The following is a 20,660-nucleotide window of genomic DNA, read 5'->3' on the forward strand; positions in this document are numbered from 1 at the left end:
CACCAGGTAAAATACTGCAGTGTTCTTGTTGTAAACTCCGCAAGAGAACATTTGTAACTTTCTAAGGGAATTTTCTTTTAAAAGAAAATATGCATTGAAACTTTTCCATTGGTCTTAGGTTTTGTGAAAGGGACTGTCATATTGAATTTGCACCATTCACATAGCAAAGTGAAGAACTCAGTTTATCTGCCTCACAGGGATGAAGTGGACTCTGCAGCATTTTGTACCTTCTGTTTCAAAAAATATCAAAAATTTCAAAACCTGGTGCTCAGCTCAATAAGCCATCTCTTTCTCTGATGAACCTACAAATATGGTAAGCAGCACATACCCAGATAATATCATAAAACTAACATGATCCATATATGCACCACTGCTTTCATGGAGCAGTCACACTCCATTACAATACACAATCACTCCTGTTGAATGACTCACTCACATGTAACAATAGGTCTACTGATTTCACTGTGTATAGCTATGTGGTCAGGTCCACTGACGAGATACAGAGTCCCAGTAGGGACTGCAGAACTTGATTCTTACTCATTTCCAGCTCCAAATTATAATTAGGTTTGTACAGAGTCTAAGGGCTCGACTATGCTGCACTGCTGTAATGCTTAGTGAAGACGCTACCTATGCCAACAGGAGAGCGTCTCCTGTAGGCGTAGCTACTCTGCTTCCCCGAGAGGCTGTAACTACTTCAATAGGAGAAGCACTCCTGTCCATATAGCGCTGTCTACACTGGGAGTTCAGCTGGTATAACGGTGTCGCTTCAGGGTGTGGATTTTTCACACCCATCAGTGATATAGTTATACCAAAATAAGGTCATAGTGTAGATCAGGGCTAAAATTCCCCCTCTCTCAGTGGGACACGGCACTTGGACCTAGTCCTGTGACATTTGAGCTTACAATTGTGCCACCCTTACAACAACTGAGGTCTTTCCACTTACCGCATCTCACAGAGCAAAACTAACGTTTGACAATAGCACCCATGGGACTATTCAGAATGCATAGAGTTAAGTGCATGCTTAAGTCCTTCCAAAATTGGAGCCTTACGTTTTTTTTAAGATCCAATATTAAGTAGATACCCATTCCTTACAAAATGGAAGTACACAAAAGGACAAAATGCTTCCAGAGAGGAAGTTATAAATAATGCTACCATAGTAGACTGACTGTACCCATATTTCAGTTCACAAGTTTCAAGGGGAAAAAATAAAAATCTGCATTTCAGCCTGCAAACTTTATGTCAGCCGAATTTCTGATGGGCACCTTAAAAGCAGCCTATCAAGAAATAATAACAACAACATCTATGCTCTCTTTTGATTACTTTATGATATCTAAAAATTATTTGAAAGCATTCCACTTTCAAAGGGATTTTTTTCCTTGCTTGCTTTTTTAACTTCTTTACAGGTTGGGGCAGATGTTTATTGAGACCACTCATCCCTTAACTGAAGGGGCGGAAGTGTTAAATCTTTAACAAAGTCATCTCTTCTCCAAAGAATGGGTTAGTCAGTTGAGTTAAACGGGTGCTTATAACCCCTCTCCCAAACTGTAATAAGTTTGTTTAAAAATGTGTTCCCTTCTCTACTATTCACGCACATTTTACTAGCTCTATAGTGGCCTCAGAGTTTTTCCCAGGTGGACAAGACCTGTATTTCTAATGTAAAAAATAAGCAAAAGAAAAATTCTTTGGCCTCCTTTCACATCAGAAAGGAGCAAGAAGGCACAAGCTCATTATTCCACCATTACAGGTCATCTTTAGTTGATTTATATATTGCTCTAAGAACTGTCACAATGGGCTTGCACAGACCAAAATAAAAAAAGTTGCCAGTATCTGTTAAGTTTTAAAAAAATTCAAAGCTCATCTGACTAATAGTGTCAGACAGTGAAATTTTATCTGTGCCACCAACACACAATTCCCCTGAATGACATTTACTTTAGCTTGCAGTGATGTAAAATAGTTTTCATCTAAGAAGTCTAAGCACAGAATGGGGTTCCTCTGGAGTTGGGTGTTTAGCACTTGAGTTTTTCCAATTTGAAAGTAGTCCAAAAAAATCAGTTATCGAAATGGCAGAAACCAAACTGTCTTCTATGTCAAAACATTATATGTATGTTCCCAGAACTTGCGTTGGAATAGCATGCTGCATGGTAACATCCAAATGTGCTCATGTAATGCATCCCACTTTGCTTTTACAATTCCTATTCTCAGTAACGTCAAAGAAAACTACATATTACAGCAAGGCTAGATATGGGAATTCCAGAAGCAAAGTGGGTGTGCTGATTTCCATACCAATAGTCCAACTCTTCTTTCAGATCACAGCTAATTCATGGCAAGACTAGGGTCCACGTTCTGTCGGAAAAATTAAGCATTCGGGTGAGTTTCTGAGTGAACAGTAGGGTATTTTCTCTAAGTTCTTTAGAGAAACTATGCTAACTACAGCAGTCCACTTTTTACATATATTAACAATATCAGTTTTTGTTTTGTTTTGTTTTTTTAAAAAGATCCATGGAAGAGAAATTCTTATAATTAAAGTAGATTTTTAGTACTCATCTGCAAAAAGCAATTAACTGCCATAATTAACCTGCTTTTTTTAAATCTTGAAAAGTACACTGCTATGAAAACAGATAATCGAAGACTACTACTAAGTCTGCAGCTAAATCAAAAGTCTAAAGCATCTGAAGTGGAATCTTTAAAAGTACAAGATTTTTAAGGAACATAATTCCTCAAAAAACTGACTTTACAAATTGTCATTAGGCAATTAAGCACCAAGGTAAGTACTTTAAATGTTGGGAACCTGCCCTTTTAAACATGAGTGCTGCTTTATGGAAAAGACTTCATTACATCACATTTGAAAACATACATAAGATATGATCATAAATCAAAGGTTACACAGCTAAGTCAGTGGAACTAGCACAAACCTTTGGAACAGGAAGTTCAACGCACTGGTTTTATCATCATTAAAAGATCAGAGCAACAGCACAGTGTACAACACACTTGTGGAAACAGCCTTATCAAGACAGAAGTTGAAGGGAAGACCAAGCAATTACAGATTCTGCCCAGAAATTTTGCATCACTGCTATACTTTCCAACTTGCTAGTCCGAAGCACAACCCACAACAAGTAACTACCTGGTATCTCTGTTAGATCCCTTCAGAAAGGAAGGTGTGAGAAAACTAACACAATGTAAACCTCTTCAGGGTAGAGACGATCTACCGCTATGGCCCCAACCTTCCAAATACTTACCTCCGTGTAGCCTCATGACTTCAGTGGAACTACTAACTGGTGTAAAGTTAAGCACAAGTCTGTGTCTTTTCAGGACTCTGAGCTATGTTTGTGCAACACCTAACATAAAGGAGCCCTGATCCCAGCTGGGAGCTACCATAATATAAATACAAAATCTTAAATCTTTATTATAAGGTTCCACAGCTTTGTAAAGTTGATAATAAAAGCCAAAGAACACACAGTTATAACATTTACAAAAGCTTTGATTGAACAACTAGTCTCAAAGATCTCATTCATTTACATTCTGATGAAGTTCCCTTTTTAGCATTGTTTTTATACTTGAAAGGAACAAGTATGATCAGAGAGAGGAGCTCTTAAATACAGACTCATTCATCTGGTTTTTCTCACTGTGATTCACCAATCACCTTCAAGAATAATTAGCAACTTCATCTAAATATATAGCAAGAGAGAAATACTCACGTATACATATCTATTCATTTCAGGATGCGGTTCAAAATTCCCCTCTGTTTTTAAACATCCCCCCCAAGAATTTTCTTCATCCTCCTTCACAGATCACCTCTCACTTTTTCTCTCCCTGCTCATACATGACAGATCTCACAATCACATCACCACTGGTGCAAGAACCTTCTTCTCTGCTACATAGGCCATCTAAATAGCATTCCTGTCGTTTACAGTGTAGTTGTACCCGTGTTGGTCTCAGGATATTAGCGACAAGGTGGTCAGATAATATCTTATTGGACCAACTTCTGTTGGTGAAAGAGACAAGCTTTTGTGCCACAAGAACTCTGTGTGGCTCAAAAGCTTGTCTCTCTCACTTCCTGTAGCTGTCCATCTTATTCGGTCTCCTCACTGACTCTCCCTTTCAGATTAAAACATTTATTTCACTTGCTTTACCTGCTAGTTAAGTCCCTCTACTATTTCTTTTAAACTCTGAAATTCTGTTGATTTCTATTTAATAGTTTGTAAGATAAAGCTGCATTTTAACCTGGGTTTGAGTAGAGATTTGTATTGGGGGTGAAGAACATTTAAGTGCAGACGATGAGTTGGGGTCATTTCAGATTCTTATGCACAGAGAAGAACTGATGGTTTGCTACTGCTTTTTGTTTTGATTTTAGTTGGACTGATTTTTTTTTTTAACATTATCTGTTTTAAGTTCTCTCTTGAGTAAAGGATACTCAGAGCTTGGGATAGGTAATCTGTTCCTAAAATGAAGCCACAAGTAGATAGACACATGCAGAGTTGAGACAACATCATCAGGTACCAAATGCCACTGGCAGCATTCTGTAGTGGTTTAATGAAAATTCAAAGCGCTACTTCTTAAAAACTTAAAAAAATTAAAGGAAACATCATAAAGTAACAAACTCCCATATAGGCAACAGTAAAAGTAATTCCTGCTAGGTTCAGAGTGCTGGCATCTTCAGTTCAACGTACAGGAAGCGTATATATAGCACCCTACATTTACAGGAACATAAGGGTAGTGAGAATTTTTTTGAAGTGGGGAAGGGGATTTCACATTATTTGAGATAAAAAGAAAAAGAAAACCTTACACGTTACAGACTTTTCTACCATGAGGTTCTCTCTAACCATATAGCAATTTGATTTCCCAGGGGAAGCCCACAATTTAGCGAGCCTATTTAACCTAATCACAGGTCACTGTAAAACCAAATGAAAAACAACGCAAAGCAGCAATATGAGAAAGGATCATAATGAAGAACTGCCACATACACAAACAACTGCTCCTTTTTAGGCTTACAAATGAAAAAATTATAAGAAGGCTAACATATGCGTGCTCAATAAGAAATTTAACCTTTATTCTCTTCTTTCTCCTCAAATTGTATATAATGTTTATTTAAGCAGCCATCACAGAATAATTTTTGTAAAAACTTATGCACTGTAAAAGATGCTTCTCCTCAATACCAGTGGAAGACCACCTGTTGTAGTCAAGTACACTACAGAGTATTGCTTCTTAGTATTCTAAATGACCTTACAATTTCAGTAATTTATGTGGGCATATGTTACTTTAAAGCAATTTTGTCTTGCTAATCCCTTTTGCTTGCTGCTACATCAGAAATCTGCCAGGCATTATCTTTTGACAAAAGCAGCACTGCACTTTTGTAAGAAAAATTCTCACAATGCACAGTAAATGTGTGTGTATTACTGGAATTTATTAAATACACAGATCACTAGGGCTTTCAAAAGCACCTCACGTATGACACGTCTCCCAGTGCAACACATGAAAGAAACAAGTGAATTCTGCTTACACTATTTATTCTGACGAGCCAATTAAAATCTAAAATGAAGTTCGTGTACTCTCTTGCATGTTGATAAAGACTGCAGAAATTGATTGCTTCTGAAATCTCACTATGGATTCTGAGGGGACGTGTCCTATAAAGCATCTTTACCATAGCTCATGCCCAAAGCAAAAAGGTTTCCAGGGTTGTGGGGTGGTGTTTGTTGTTTTTTTTAAAATGTCACCCCTCTTCCTTTGTGTGCAATACTATTGCCCAGGTTAATGTTTGGTTGATTTGATGGCTAATCCGGCATCATGTGCAAACCATGAGACGCTCTTCCTCCCCCTTTTGCCCCTGGAGGGACTGTACCATCATTTGAATGATATTTCCCGATAATGTGCTCATCATGGCAGAAAATTTCCCAAAGAAAATGAATTTTACTTTCTTCACTGACAGCTTTGAGAAACTCAGTGGTTTAATTGGACCTATCTGCTGATGCGTGCTTGACAATGAGCATGCCCAGAAAAAAAAGAGACAGGTCTAGACCATCAGTTTTAAAGCAACACAAAGCTGGATAGTTTGCTCATTATCAACTCAGACAGATATTAGTTGGTTTAAGTGTTCAGATATTAAGATAATATCCCACAGCAGTTTCTGCTAAAGGCCCCATAAAACACCACCCATCAGTTTATCATAAATCTTTTCTTTTTTTAAACATTCAATATTGCTCAGCCGAGACTCGTCCAAATATTCTTTTTACATGTGTTAAGAGTCAGTTTCTCTGAACCAAAATTTTGCCAGCTCAGTCCCACTGTAGATTTACAGGGCATCATGCATTAGAAACATTTGTTCTCAGAACAGCTCCAGATACTTCTGCTGAGCAGGTTGTCCCCTTCCAAACACCATCACCATATGCCCTGCTAGTAATGACTTCCCAAGCAAAATACTCAGAGATTAGGGATAGAGAGGGGGAATTTAGGGCCCAAAGAGGTGGCAGTTTCTCTTAAGTGTAAAAGGATCGTCTTTAGGGTACAAAGAAGTTGGTTCTGATCATCAGCTACTTGTTACAACAGACTTTATAAACACACTGCTAAAGTGTGGGTGAGCAGAAAAATCCTGGTAGCCACAAGGCCACAAACTATGAGAGAAGGAGCCTGTGTTCTAAGAGATTTGGTCTGGAAATCAGACAGGCTCTTTGGGAAACCTTCTGACAAAATAAGATCTTGATATGTGGGTGTAAACATTAAGAATGCTGTCAAGTATCAGGGGGTAGCCGTGTTAGTCTGTATCTACAAAAACAACAAGGAGTCTGGTGGCACCTTAAAGACTAACAGATTTATTTGGGCATAAGCTTTCGTGAGTAAAAACCTCACTTCTTCGGATGCAACTTGCATCCGAAGAAGTGAGGTTTTTACTCACGAAAGCTTATGCCCAAATAAATCTGTTAGTCTTTAAGGTGCCACCAGACTCCTTGTTGTTTTTATTAAGAATGCTGTATTGATGTACGAGAGGGCCAGGGAAACATGTCTAGGATTTTAATTTACTGTAATCCTTGTTAAGATAGATACTAAAATGGCAGGAAATCCAAAGTATGAATAACCAAATACATTATTCAACGTGCTGTATTAAAAAATGTGGTAAAGTGAATGAGGACACTATTATTGCTCATATTTACTGAGAATATGATGAACTATTTTCTTTGATAAATGCCTTTTGATAGCGGTTTTCTCCTACCAACTCAAATTTTCCCATTACACACCCACAAAACAAAAATCAAAAGCCACACAAAGTGCTAGTTTGTCATTGCCCCTCTGAGAATATTAAGTTTCCTGCTCTGCTTAATTTAGCTCAGACAAGACAAGCAGTATTTGCTCAGCAAATATTGTTTGTAATAAGTTTGACAAGCAATATTTTTGCCAACCTATTAACGGCAGGAAAATATGTACAGTCAATAAGAGATGAAGAATTTGTTCAATTATTTCAAAAATTGGGAATTACAACCAGGGGATTATTATCCATTTAAACATCTCTGTTTCCACAAAATGTTAAACATTGGCCATTTGCTAACCGTCTCCTGAGAAAGATAAAGTAACATCTTGGCAACACAAATACAAACTTTAAAGGCCTAGAAAAAAATGGTTTAAGTATTGACTCTACAATTCACAACATCAGGTTATCGTCAATATACTATGATGCACAAATATGTTGCATTCCTCCCATCGGATATTTGTCAGCCAATTAAAATCCTAAACAAACGTTTAACTTGCCCTGATACTTGATATTAGTTGAAATGGAAAGTATAGGATTACCCACAAATACTGGCCTACAGCAACTTATGAATAGACATACAAGTACTCAAGAAAGATACTGGTGTTCACTTGCCATCCCTTTGACCACATACATACACAGCTCCCCCTCCATTTAAATTCCTCTAGGCTGACATCAGGATTAATGCACACAGGTAATTTACAAGAAGAAAGTTAATTGGTATTTACAATGTGGAACCTAGATTCAGCGCCTCTATAAAGGTCCCATGCTTCTTCAGGAGACAATACCACAGCTCTGGACCATGAAACACACAAATACAAGAGAACCCATCATTGTGATCTCTTACCTCCAAGGCTTCTAAGGTATTGAAGCTGCCTATAGCAAACCCATCAATTAAATCCTCTTCTTGGGAGCTCGATTCCCGTCTCCTGCGCCTCGGAGGTCTGACATTTCTGGCGGTGGACGCCTGGTTTGGGGGATTTGTACAGTTTTGGCTTGTATTTTCCTTGCCGGGGCTTTGCTCCTTTTCGGATGCCGAAGAAGGACTTTGATTTCGGGGATCCCTGGCATTAGCTTCCCTTCTCCTCACGCGGTCCCTTTGGGACCTTGATCTCCGGCTCTGCCTTATCTTCCCATCCATTTCCAAAACAGAAAAAGAAAAAGGGAAGGGGGAGATAAAAAAAAAAATCACCCCCCCTTCCTCACTCACCACTTCCCCTTCCCAACCCCCGAAGCCCTACAAATCCTCCTGTTCAGACCCTCCGATCCAGAGAGATTATAATCCACAGAGCAAGGCTGGGTAGTGGTGGTGGGAGGAGAGAGGGGGGAGATAAAAAAATTAAATCCACGGAATGACCTTGACAAAATCCCCCCTCCAAAAAAATAGGGTTAAAAAAAAAATCTCAGCCCCTCGGATTCACACCGGCGGCGGCAACAGCAGAAGACGGAGATCCAGGGGAGCTCGACCCGGCTCGGGATAATCCAGCGGCGGCGGCTCTGCGCCCCCTCCCCCGGGGCAGCGACCGGCTCCGGCCCCCGATCCGAACCGCCAGCAGCCACGGGGGGCGGGGGGTTGCAACAATATCACTCGCTCCGCAACTTTGTTGCAATGAAGAGAGAGAGAGAAAATCCCGGTGCAGCCCCCGCCGCCGCCTGCAACCCCTCCTGCCGGGCACGGCTCCCCGCCCCCGGCACGGCTCCCCGACTGCCCCCGCCCGCCGCCGGAGCACGCACACCCCCCTCCCCAGCCCGGCCGCCCCCCAGCGCAGCCCCAGCCCCTGGAAGCGTCTCAGTCTGCGCTCCCCGGATTCCGCCCCATTCTCCCCGAGCTGGGACGATTAGCACCGCCCGGCCGGCCGCGCATGAGCAGGGCTGCCAGCTGCGCGTCAGTCGCCGGCGCAGGCCCGGCCGTGCCCCGCCTCCCCCGCCGGGAGCCCCCCGCCCCCCCCCCCCAGCCCCGAACCCCGGGGACCGCCCCGCCCCCAGCCCCGCACCCCCGGAGTGCCCGCCTGCCCAGCCCCGAACCCCGGGGGGCTTCCCGTCAGACCAGAACCCCGGGAGTGCCCCCCACTCCTCAGACTAGAACCCCAGGGACCGCCCCGTCCCCAGCCCCGAACCCCGGGGGGCTTCCCCGTCAGACCAGAACCCTGGGGACTGCCCCCCACTCCTCAGCCCCGCACCCCCGGAGTGCCCGCCTGCCCAGCCCCGAACCCCGGGGGGCTTCCCCCCAGCCCCGAACCCCGGGACCACCCCGTTCCCAGCCCCGAACCCCGGGAGCTTCCCCGTCAGACCAGAACCCTGGGGACTGTCCCCCACTCCTCAGACTAGAACCCCGGGACCACCCCGCCCCCAGCCCCGAACCCCGGGGGGCTTCCCGTCAGACCAGAACCCCAGGAGCACCCCGCCGTCAGCCCCGAACCCCGGTGACCACCCACCTGACCAGCCCCGAACCCCGGGGGGCTTCCCCCCAGCCCCGAACCCCGGGAGCACCCCGCCCTCAGCCCCGAACCCCGGGGACCACCCACCTGACCAGCCCCGAACCCCGGGGGGCTTCCCCCCAGCCCCGAACCCCGGGAGCACCCCGCCCTCAGCCCCGCACCCCAGGGAGCTTCCCCGTCAGACCAGAACCCCGGGACCACCCTGCCCCCAGCCCCGAACCCCGGGGGGCTTCCCCCCAGCCCCGAACCCCGGGGACTGCCCGCCTGCCCAGCCCAGAACCCCGGGAACGCCCGCCTGCCCAGCCCCGAACCCCGGGAATGCCCCACCCCCAACCCCAAACCCCGGAGGGCTTCCCCCAGCTCAGAACCCCGGGGGGCTTCCCCCAGCCCAGAACCCCGGGAACGCCCGCCTCCCCAGCCCAGAACCCCGGGAACGCCCGCCTCCCCAGCCCAGAACGCCGAGGAGCTTCCCCGTCAGACCAGAACCCTGGGGAATGCCCCCCACTCCTCAGACCAGAACCCCGGGACCACCCTGCCCCCAACCCTGAACCCCAGGAATACCCCGCCCTCAGCCCCAAACCCCGAATCCTGGAGGGCTTCCCCCAGCCCAGAACCCCGGGAACGCCCCACTCCCAGCCCAGAACCCCGGGAACGCCCGCCTGCCCAGACTAGAACCCCGGGAACCATCCCGCCCCCAACCCAGAACCCTGGGGGGCTTTCCCCCAGCCCAGAACCCCAGGGACCGCCCCACCCCCAGCCCAGAACCCCCGGGGGGTTTCCCTCCAGCCAAGAATCCTGGGGACCGCCCTGCCCCCAGCCCAGAACCCCAGGAGGCTTCCCCCCCAACCCAGAACCCCGGGACCGCCCGCCTGCCCAGACCAAAGCCCCGGGGAGCTTTTCCCTCAGACCAGAACCCCGGGGACTGCCCCCCACTCCTCAGACCAGAACCCCAGGATCACCCTGCCCCCAGCCCAGCACCCCAAGGGGCTTCTCCCCCCAGCCCAGAACCCCGGGAGTACCCTGCCCTTAGCCCCGAATGCCGGGAGCGCCCGCCTGCCCAGATCAAAACCCTGGGGAGCTTCCCCCTCAGACCAGAACCCCGGGGACTGCCCCCAACTCCTCAGAGCGGGAGCTTCGCCTCCCACCCCTCAGTCAGAATCAGGAGACTTCCTCCTGCCATCCCCACAGCCCATAACCTGGGAACTCTCCAGCCCCAAACCCTGGGAACTTCCCCCCAGCCCTGAACCCCAGAAACTCCCCAGCCCTGAACCCCAGGGACCTTCCCACCTTGTCCAGAACCCCTAGGATCTTCCGCCAGCCCAGAACCCTGGGAGCTTCCACCGACTACGCTTCATCCCAGAACCCAGGAACTCCCCCGCCCAGAACCCAAGGGAGCTTCCCACCCTGCCCCTCAGCCCAGAACCCCAATGAACTCCCCCGCCCAGAACCCAAGGGAGCTTCCCACCCTGCCCCTCAGCCCAGAACCCCAATGAACTCCCCAGCCCAGAAGCTCCCACCACTACCACCCAGCCCAAATCCTTGGGAGCTTGCTCCATACCCAGCTTTCTCCAGCCTCCCACAGCCTAGCACTGCAGGAGTTTCCCCCTCAAACCCCATACTTCTCAGCCTAGAACCCACCAGCTCCCACGTGCTCCTCTAGACCAGAACAGCAGAAGTTTCTCCCCAGCTCATCCCTCCTCCCCCAGCCTCATTCCTGCAGAGCTATATCTCTCCCCTGACCCTGTCTGTCCTCTGCTCCCCTACTTAGGATGCCTCCATGTGCTCCTTACAGCTTCCCCCCCCCCACTGCTCCCCACTTGTTCTTTGTTCCCTCCACACGGTTCCTTCTGCCCACCTGCTCCCACCTTCCCCCTGTGACCCTCACACTCTGCTCCACCTGTGGTCCAGTGCTCCGCTTCTTCACCTCTCAACTTAACTCCCCCATTTTGCTGTTCTCTTAACCCCCTAGCTCCTGCCCCATTGCTTGGCTGTTGTCTATAACCAAATCCCCTCTCTCTTATGTGCTGACCCATAGACCCCCTTTCCTCCATCTTGTAACCTCTTTGGTACACCACACATACAGTTTTACCGCTGCTACCTCCAAGTTCCACCTGGGGCAACTCCTAGTCCCATTCCTAGGAGTAGTGGAATGAAATTATGAAAGGGAGACCAGAAGAGGAGTATTAGGAAAGACTTCATATCAGACAGGGGAAAAATCTGTGAGGAAGATCCCACACTAATGAGAAGAATGAGGCTGGTACCTGGATGTGGGACACCCCCTTGTAAGAGGCTGTGATTGGGGCCCATATTTCTCCCAGCTTTCCTCAAAAGTCCTCATATTCCATCCTACCCTAAGCACAGTAATGAAACAAGCTAGAAGCAGTGTGTCAATTCTCAGAAGTGGCGGCTGGTGGTCATTTCCTCTCCCCTACTCCTCCCCCTGCACAAGGCTATTAACATATAGCCACAACCTTGCCCTGGCCTGTTTAAATAACAAATACTACATAAAACGACTTTAAGGTCATCCTTTAAAAAAAAAATTAGAAATATTAAATAAAAGTAATTTAAAATAATGGGCAGAAGTGTTGTATTTAGTATTATGCTGCTTAATGCAAATAGGCATTTGTGCATTGTGCACTTCTATCATGCTTGTATTGGTGTCATCTGTGCCCTAATAAAAATCTTATAATCATTTATGTGCCAATTAAGCAAGGAAGATAGCTAAATCTAACAACTTCCTTTGGTAATTACAGGCTAGTGGAAGTTATCTGCTTTGGCTTTCCTAGACTGTACATTTCAGAAAGAGACTATTTCTCCCTCTTCTGTATCTTTTTAAAAAACTAAATCTGTAAAATTAGAGATCCTTGGCATTTTAAGGCTTAAATTGAGGCCTGCAGAGTGGTTATCAATAAAGGATCTCCATTTGAACGTAGCTAGTTGAATGAAGTTTAATAACTGTATTTGTTTTAAAAACACTTTTACAATGTATGAATGGATGAAGTTTAATAACTGTATTTGTTTTAAAAACACTTTTACAAACACTCCGTTTCCAGACCAGACCCTTTCATCAGAATCAAATCAGCTATTTTTACATATGCAATTCTGTGCCTCGCCCCTAGTTTAAAAAGCAATTTATATCTTGCTCTTGCAGAAGAGCATTGTCATGAAGAGATATAAGTAAGTGCAGGTGAATTGAACAGTTTGTCTGAGTAGTGGTGGTGACAATAATTCTATGGTTTTTAGAGCTACGATCATTAATATGCATTTCTAATTTGCTTCTGTTCACTTTTGCTGAGCAGCAAGGATGGTGAAAATTGCCTGTACATTAGTCCTTGTGACCAAAGTCATCATGATCCTCATCTCAGTTATGTGTTTACTAGTATTAGCTTGATGCTGCAGCAGGTTTCACTTGAGTTTGTCTTCTCAGGAAAATTGTGGAGAATTGATTTAACATTAACTTTAACAATTCAGCCGTGGTCAAAAAAATTGCAAGAAAACCTATCTACCTTCTGTAATATGTTTATCATGTTTATGGGAAACCCCCAATTTATATGTTCATCTATTTTTGTTTATAGGTACAGCATAAGTACTGACTAATGAAATTAACAAAATCAAACATCAAGACACCTAATTGACATAATATCTATAGATCGATTGTGCCTTTTCCCCCTACCACGTCAATTTAACATTTTCAATAGGAGACATATCTACAGTGATTTTCCCGCAGTCACATAATGATATTCATCATATTATAACTGGGTGAATGATAATGGATCAGAGGGAATGAAAACAGATGGATGTTAAAACAGACAATTCTGCACCAGGATCCTGGAAGCTCTCCACTACAGCCAGTCTGTTCATTCAGTTTTATAATTGTATTAGACATTCCAACAATAGGGAGGCCTTCTTCGTTAATTCTGAATTTACTGAAAAGAAACCTTTTGGGCTATAGCTCTTTTGGTACATAGACCACAAGAACCAAATTCACCATTGGTTTAAGGCGGTGAAACTCCATCAAATGGAGCTAATGTAGGAGATTTTAGAAGAAGGAAGACAGGGTCAATGAGGCAAGAAAAGAACCTTTGCGACTGCATTTTGGATAGACTGGAAACATTCAGATATCTTTGAGATAGAAACATCTGAAGCCTGGCTTTCACTGGGGAAATTTACACTGGTTCCATATAGGCATAGCCTATGATAGATAAACCTGTTAACATCAGCAGCACATTTGGACTGATTTTCCATTTTCAGTAATCACAGGACACTAGGTGTGTAACACAAGCCACACGAGTCAATGGATACTGATCCATGCCATGTGACAAGTGTACAACCTGGCCTACATCAGGTGACTAGGACAAGGAAAATAAGATCAAATATCTTAGCAGCTCTTTTTTATTACAATATTGATATTAACATTTTAATCATGTACTTATGGCTGCAGATTCTAAGGTTATGTATCAGAGGGGTAGCAGCTTTCGTGGGTAAGAACCTCACTTCTTCAGATGCAAGTTTTGGTGGTAAGCCACCTTTGCACTCCCCTGTCCTGAGAATCTACTTGAGTCCTGGTGAGGTTGCTCGACTTTACACCCTCGGCTTCCTGGGGCTTATAGTCATAGCATATAGTACCCCAGCCACACTCTAACTTCCTACACAGTGGGACTAGGAGCAGAGCTTGAGTTTAAAGCCTATTATGCTGTCAGAGAAGCATGAAGTGGCCTTGGTGTCATTGAGAATCTGGCCCAAAATCTGCAATTTCCCCTGCACTGTCTTTCTGTAACCTGCCCCCAACACTGCACAGTGGATCCATGTGGTCCCACTGTATTTAGAGATTGTTGTGTCCACCGGGGAGCTGGAATGCAGGGGATTTACCCTAAATGGTTTGGACAGATTAAATAAATACAAGACTGCATAAAGTAACGAAAAGACAATAGAAACTATAAGGTGCTACATTTCCGTATTCTTAGGATGTTAAATAAGCTGTTTTAGGTGACGTTTTGTTTACTACCTATTATGCTTGTCCAAAAATGAGCTGGTTTTAACTGGTTATTACCTTTGCCCTTAATATGAACTGCCTTTATCGCTTACTTCACCCTGGTCTTTTCCAGTGAAAATACATAATCACTGTCAAAGTACAAAGAATCATTACAAATAATTAGTTGCTTCCAATATAGCAGCCCAGCCTCATAAATCTTCCATCTTTGGCTATGGTGTTGGAGAGAGTCCTTAACTGCTACACTTTCAAGACTCTTTTAATCGACATGAAATTGTATTCAGAATTAAATTTGTTTTAACAGTTCTAAATCATCCCAATAAATCAATTTCAGCCCACCTGCTTCTTAAGGCTTCAAATATGATTTTTACCTCTGGGAGAAAAGCATCCACTTACAATGGGTGAACAAATGGTTAGATCTGACCTATTTTTGGTTTTACTAAATACTCACCTATTCCCACATGCTGACATCAGAGAGATATTGCACTTGGCAAATGGGGAAGTGGAAGGTAGAAATATAGCCCAGGCCATACTGGCTTAAGGGTTAATAGCTGCAGCAGTTCTCATATGCATCTAGGGTGACCAGACAGCAAGTGTGAAAAATCAGGACAGAGGGTGGGGGGTAATAGGAGCCTATATAAGAAAAAGCCCCAAATATCGGGATTGTCCCTATAAAATCGCGACATCTGGTCACCCTATGTGCATCTCTTCCTGATCCAGAGCCTGGTAAGGCACAACACACTCAACTTAGATGGTCAGTGAGCAGGGAGCACATAGTCACATGCAGACTTACCGGTGAACAAAGAATGAGCAAGGAAAATCTTCCAGCAAGAGGCATTCTCAAACACTACATGATGATGGTTTGGGTGTTAACTTCTCCCCAGCTGCTGGGTGGAGGGGTGGCCCATACATTGCCTGGTTGTCTTCAGAAGAGATAGTTTTTCCCTTCCCCGTCCTGGGTGGGAGAAGGTGAAGCTAATCGGTATTATATCTAGCTTTTATACAGTGCTTTTCATCCACAGAGCTCAAAATATGTTACAAAGAAAAGTCAATACCATTATCCCCCGTTTACAGATGTGATAATGGAGGACTAGATATGGAACCCAGGTCTCCCAAGTTCTAATCCAGTGCTGTATCCACTAGGCCATGCTTCCCATCCACATAACAAGGAGGTGAGGTGCACTCTGCTCTCCAAGATAATAAATGATAAAGCGACCTGGAACAGTTCACCACTTCCTGTCTGCTAAGCACCTTCTTTCCTCCCTCAGATCATCCAGGAGACTCCTTCATACCTAGTTCTCCTATCAAAAAAATCTCTCCGCACCCCCCTTCCGCAACCATTGTTCTGCATTTGGGTCTGGCTGGTGTCCCTCAGGCCCTAGTCCCAGAACAGGTTCCAGGTAGGCAGACACCTGCTCTTGCATGGAGCCCCATTGACTGGTGATGCTCTGCAAGGGCCACACAAGTCCATATACATGAAGCAGATTTTAGAAGACAAAACTCTTCAAGGTAGAGACCACATCTAATAGGTGTAAAGCACCATGTAGGTTTTCAGTGCTGCATAGATGATTAATACATTTTGCTTAGCTAGTGATGTCCAAATCTCCTTAGATTAGAACAATGCTGGGGTACACAGCCACCTTTTTCTTTAGCATGCAAAGTACACAGTACGGCGCTGAGACATTAGTGGGCAAATGAGAACCATCGTTTTTCTCTAACTGTATTGCAGCCTTTATAGGCGGTGGGAATTTTGCATGCATAAGGACAGCGTGATTGAGCTACTAGTTCACTGCAATACATACCCATCTCACTGTCTGTGAAAGTCCTCGAGATACAGTTTATTTGTTCTCTGAGCATAGTTATAAAAACAAAACCTCTACACAAACAGCAAACACTGTCAAATGGGAGCTATTTTTTTCAGGATCTTTCCACTCTATTCACTGATATGAAGCAAAAACAACAACAACAACAAAAAATCAGCAAAACAGAATTTAGAGTGGCTATTTCTGGCAACAGACATATTTCAGAACTCCCCCAACAGAGGCTGGTAGGGAGTGTGAACATAATTATCATGCGGTCAGCTGCTTATGATAAAATAAACAGGCACTAAAACATTTCTGCAAGTATTTTCTCCATTAATGTTTTGTTTCTTTAAAGCAACTGTAGGTGAGATATGTCTTAATTACAGTATCTGGAAATGAGAAGTTGAGCAGTAGCTAGGTAACTACTGATAAGGGCTTCTCTGCACTGTATGGGGGGTTTCAGCTGTCAGTACAACTGCCACCGTAGAAACCCCTAATGTAGACAGGCAAAAACACTGTGATACATGATTTGCACCAGGTCAGGTTACCGCTGCTTGAAGCCAGGATTAGCTGCACTAGTGTTAATCAGAATTTTGCCCTGTCTATAGCTGATGGCTGTAACAGGGACAAATCCCCAGAGTAGGCAGATTCTATGATATTCCTCCGTGAGCACATGCATGTTCTCTCCTGTCTCACACATTTGTGCATCCAAACTAACTTTTCAAAATGTATATTAAGAAGTGGATTCACCGCAAATAGTTGCGCATAGGATATATAGAACAAAATGCACTGCTTTTAATTGGCAAAAATCCCACACCATCTGTCTGGAAACATTTTTCAAAATCCAAGATGAATTGGAGAGGCTCATTGAGAGAAAGGGAGAAAAGAGTCCAAGGGATTACTCACATTTAGAAAACATGTATTGAGTACTGAAGTCTTCTCAACATACAGCACGATATTTTTCATGTGCGCCTCAGATAGATTATTGCCAACCTCTGGTCTGATTCACTGATTGCATTTCACTTTTGCACAGGAAGGAAGTTGTCTCAATTTATGGGGAGCAGAAAGTGTTTTGAAGGGTGGGGTATTGAATTTCAGAAAGCCTTTCATGAGACAGTAGCCTGCCACAATCTTGTGCCACAGGACTTCCCTTGGAAGCGTGCATTTCTCCCTCGTAAGTCTTTTGAATGGTTTTATACCACACATTTCAAGAGCGTTAAATCAATAATACTCTGTACCTTTTCTAACTTGAAATGCAAGCTCGGCAATGCAAGAGAGCAAGCTATGCAATTAACTGTTGTCCTTTTCAAACCAATTTCAGTGAATATTTATTGTTTACTGTATTCTATTTCCATGCCACCGGAATGTAACAGTGCAACTGAACACCACTGACTGGAACTATGAAATCATTACAGCCATGTCCCTCTCTTGGTCAAATCTCAAGAGGTGCTGAATACAGCAGTTACAGACATTCAGCACCTCAGAATTTAGCATTAACGTTTGATTGATTTATCATGCACCCCAGTTAAGAGAATGGAGAAAGGATTTATTTCTCCATCCTCACTTTCATCACTTGCTGCCTTTGCTAACACAATACACAAACCCTTCCTTGCAATAAAAGTTGTATGTTTAAAATGGAATTTCTCAACCCTGCACAAATGTATTCTTAAAGTAAGAGCTTTCTCAATTGGTGTGTGGTCAACATAAGAAGTGGGAAGACTATTTTGCGTGGCAAAATAAGTCATACATTACTATGTTTGTGTGGGAGTCTATTAAAAATGAACTATGCAATACTACAAGAAGTCACTAGATTGGCATTTGACTGCTAGAAACTCTGCAATGCAAGACGATGTCTCTTATTTTATACCCTGGGTTTCCCAGTAACCTATATATTCATGCTGATGTCTAAGCACCATGACAGTTCCTAAACTCATTAATTTTATGGAAACTATCCTAATATTCTACTTGAAAAAAATGGCATTAATTTACTGTAAATATATGAGAGTCTGGAGCTTCAGTAAAATGGTAACACTGTCAGATTCGCTCTCCCTTTTCTGCTATCTCAACATGAGGCTCTTATCACAGGTCACTTTAGATTCCAAGCTTGATTTGCAACTTTCCCCAGTTGTAATTGAAAACTGGAATTTCCTCCATCACTCTGCTTTATGGCTCTGAACCAGCACAGAGGTGCACTGTATGCTGCTAAATCCTATTAGTTCTGTTCCAGTGGAACTCAACCCACGGCTCTCAGACTGCACATGGCTCTCTGGGACCCAGCATGCAGCTCCCAGGAAGGGTTGGTCACTCCTGTTGCTAGACTGTCCATTTCAGGAGCAGCGAGTGACGCATGGATCACGGCATTCCCTGAAATGCTTGATACACATAAGGCAGCGCAGGGAGCATGGAGCAATGGAGCAGTAATGGAAATCTCTGCCCACTGGGATCATGCTTCCTTTCAGCAACCACAAGAAGGGGAAAGAAGAAATGCGCCAACACCCCTGCCCCTCCAATGTCAGGGGCTGGGGGAAAGAGAGGAAGAAACCTTCCTTCCAGCTTCTAAGGGGGAGATGAGAAAAGAGGAACCTGCTGTCATTACTTAGCAACCACAGAGAGGGTGGGGATGTGATGCTATTGCATTGTGACTCCACCTCAGTATGTAGTGATATCAAGTTGTTACAACGCAACATCACAAATATGATTTACAGAGCAACAATGGGACATCACCCCACAATTGAGATGCCATTGGTTGACAAAGGTGTTTCTTCAGTTGTCAGAAGCCAAGTACCACTGCTCTGGGAGATCAAATGCCAGTTCTCAGTCTATGGAAGCAATTCAGAGAAGTTTCTCAGGATTTTTGTGGCGGTGGGGGGGGGGGGGGGGGTTGTGTGTTGCTTAAGAGAAAGCAGGATTTCTCCTTATGACCAGTTTTTCTTTTCCCCCCAATTAATCTACACATCTATCTTAAATTTCCAGAGGAGAAATGTCTTGGAAAGAGCTACTGGCTCCTTTTATACCTACTCACCACATCTAGTCTTTTTCCTTGTATTGGAGGTTACCCAGTCTCCACAGAGGGACTCTTAGAGCAGCCAGATCTGGAAACTGCCAGGAATCACTTCTGGATGAGGCTCTGATAAGGATTCCAATTGCAGTTCTCAGAATAATGAGTGGGTCAACACAGTACAATAGTGATCTAGGGCAAAACCCACTTTGTTGTCAAAAGGGACTACTTGTGTGATCAAAGCAAGCAAGTCTTGGCCCTTTCATGAGCTGAGCTACCATGTTGACTTGGGGAGGGGGGAAAAATTCAGTAATATAGTAGGGAACTCTCCTGTGCTGCACATAGGAGAGCTTCCAGAGGATAAAAGCAAACAGTACATTATTTGTGTGCTCTTATCACGTTTCTCAGGGCATTATGTCAATGTTAATCAAGGTGAAATTACACTCAGTCATGTCTAAATGCAACCTAAGTTTATCCTGGTAATATTCAATCAGAGGTCAGCCACTCACCAGTCTTCTGACAGAAGCTCTGAGGTACCCTGCTGTTTCTCACCGCTTTAGTGCTGTCCTTATGCACGGGCACATAATTGACTAGTTGGAGTCCCAAGAGCTGATGCTGCCTCTACCCCTCCCAAGCCTAGATCCTTGTTCTAGTGAAAAGTGTGTCTGTGTATATGTGTGTATGTGAGAAAGACTTCTGGTGTAAGACTTCAGAGTTAACTATGCAGAAACTACTGCGTCTCCGTAATGTTACATCCCACCTTGTTTTCTAGATCCTCAAATCTAGAGGATCAAGACTATTGCGGTTAGACCAATAAAGGGCATTAACTAAAACAAAGATCTGTGCTTTGTCTGATTTAAAGGACAGAAAAAAAAATTCAGACAGGAAGTTTAGATCAGAGGGATGTTTATCTATCCAGGGACTTCGAAACACAACTCATCCAGCACTCTGAATTATGGTACAAATCTGAGTGAAAACTTGCTAACTGTCAATGTGAGACAATGCCTGATAATATCTACCACATCACACTAGGCCTTTCTTTTTAAAAGGGGGTCTTAAACTGACCCCCCATTTGTAGCTAGAAAGTACAATGCATGCTTCTACAGCTAGAATTTTAAGGAGCAGATTCAGCATGCTGCGATAGAACATTAAAATTCACTGTTTTATTCTGAAGCTGCCTTTTTGCCCTTGCACTCAG

At 44.2% G+C, this 20,660-nt stretch overlaps 1 protein-coding gene across 10 annotated transcripts in view; it reads right to left on the reverse strand.

Moving 5' to 3' along the window:
• Nucleotides 1–8,871, reverse strand: part of FBRSL1 (fibrosin like 1) — a 724,351-nt gene extending 715,480 nt beyond the window's left edge. For all 10 annotated transcript variants that reach the window (XM_054006760.1, XM_054006766.1, XM_054006761.1 and 7 more), the window contains exon 1: nucleotides 8,082–8,871. In XM_054006760.1, the coding sequence (XP_053862735.1) occupies nucleotides 8,082–8,375 (294 nt within the window). In that variant the 5' untranslated portion in view covers nucleotides 8,376–8,871. The remainder of the gene's footprint in view (nucleotides 1–8,081) is intronic.
• Nucleotides 8,872–20,660: the final 11,789 nt, after the last annotated feature.

This window comes from Malaclemys terrapin, chromosome 16, assembly GCF_027887155.1.
Source record: "Malaclemys terrapin pileata isolate rMalTer1 chromosome 16, rMalTer1.hap1, whole genome shotgun sequence".
Taxonomy (NCBI): Eukaryota; Metazoa; Chordata; order Testudines; family Emydidae; genus Malaclemys; species Malaclemys terrapin.